Source organism: Austrofundulus limnaeus, unplaced genomic scaffold (genome assembly GCF_001266775.1).
Source record: "Austrofundulus limnaeus strain Quisiro unplaced genomic scaffold, Austrofundulus_limnaeus-1.0 Scaffold211, whole genome shotgun sequence".
NCBI classification, from domain to species: domain Eukaryota; kingdom Metazoa; phylum Chordata; class Actinopteri; order Cyprinodontiformes; family Rivulidae; genus Austrofundulus; species Austrofundulus limnaeus.
This window is the reverse complement of record NW_013952613.1, coordinates 666,863-668,495: the sequence shown is the minus strand read 5'-3', so window position 1 is coordinate 668,495 and position 1,633 is coordinate 666,863. Positions and strand designations below refer to the sequence as shown.

At 38.0% G+C, this 1,633-nt stretch overlaps 1 protein-coding gene across 1 annotated transcript in view; it reads right to left on the bottom strand.

The window, feature by feature from the left end:
* The window catches only part of LOC106525092 (kinesin-like protein KIF20B), a gene marked incomplete at its 3' end in the record, with an annotated part of 24,183 nt that overhangs the window by 7,972 nt on the left and 14,578 nt on the right, over positions 1-1,633 (bottom strand). The window contains 2 exon segments of the mRNA XM_014019204.1: positions 561-671; positions 771-911. Coding sequence (XP_013874658.1) covers positions 561-671; positions 771-911 — 252 coding nt within the window.

Sequence of the window (1,633 nt, the reverse complement as noted above, 5' to 3'; positions counted from 1 at the left end):
CCCCCACCAAGACCAATTTCCTAGGGGAAACACTGCACGGGTTTCTTAAGTCAAATAAAAAACAAGACTCCTTCTGGATTTAAACTTTCTGTAATTTTGTTTTCAAGCCCTGCGAGCTCCTCGCTGCAGACAATCAAATTGTATCGGCACAAAGACATTCCTCACTAAAAGCATACAGAACATTGGTTACGACCATGGTCAGTCTGATTATTTTGAAACATGAAGCCCTAAAAGCTGTCACACTGTGTTTTAGACAACTTATGCCAACTTATGGAAAATTTAAAGATCTCTACACTGAAGATGGAATTAAAAAATAAGCTGGAAGCCTTTTTTAGGCAGAGAGACAGCAACACCAGAGGAGCTGAGGTTTTTTTCTCTTTTCTCGGGCTGTAAATGCTCACAAGCAGCCATTTCTATGGTAATTATTAATTACTCCACACGCCACAGGTTACTGCGCTGACTTATGAAAAGGGGGCGTAGCATATCTATTAAATAAATTCTGTTTACAGTGCCTTTAAGCTTTGTGTGAAACTCTTTTTGTTAAATGAAAACAAACTCACCTGGTATGTCTTTTTACAAATGACGATTTTATCATTTTCATCTTCAATGCCCGTCTGATCCATGAAGTCATCTGAGAGGCTCAGCAGGTCCGAGAGATCTTCATCTTCATCCTTCCCAACAGACATCACATGTAACACGAAGTTATTTAAAGAGAAAAAAGGCCAAAAAAATCCAAACGTCACCAGTAACATCATTGTGAGTTTCTCTACCAGTATGTCCTCCAGACTACTTTCACAACCAATCAGAGAGCTTCCCTTGCTGCTTGTGCGAGCCTTTGTTTGAAGGATAAATGCTCCACTGCTGGATGACTGAGGCATGATGGGAAGAGACCTGACGGATAAAACTACAACCTGGAATCAAACAAAAAGAACAAATATCCTTTTAAAATGTCTTTTCTTGTAACTTCATTTAGTATAATGACAGTTTGCCTAAAAGGTAAATATATGAACTCTGGATTTTAATCCTCTTAATCTGTGTGTGTGTGTGTGTGTGTGTGTGTGTGTGTGTGTGTGTGTGTGTGTGTTAGCAAAGTGTGCAGACTGTAAGAAGCTGAATAGTAGAGCTGGGTGGTTAATTTAAACAAGTATTTTTAAAATGAGGAATTAAATGAGATAGTAGTTAGTTATCAATATATTCTGAGGTCATCATTGTGTGTCACTTCATCAGTGAGCTCCAGAATCCCTTACAACTTTTCTTATTGTAGCCAATTTAGCAAAATTATCTACATATTTCTTTCAAACCAAAGTTCGCATTAAATTTAAAATCCTGTTATGGGTAAGTTAAAACAAGCTCTGCTAGCACGGTTTTTATTTTTCTCTCATGCTGTTCTCTCATCAGCCCTGCAGAGCAGCAGCAGCAATGTGGGCTGCACGTGCTGAAGATCTAGAACGTGCAGATTAAATTAAAACCCATACACAGAAGGTTCATATCAGTGTAGTTCTTGAATATTCATCTACTTTACAAACATGATCCAGTGTTTCCCCTAGGAAATTGGTCTTGGGGGGGACTTGTTTTATAAAAACATAAATTTACATGACTCACCTGCAATTATGGTAATAAATTTACACATACA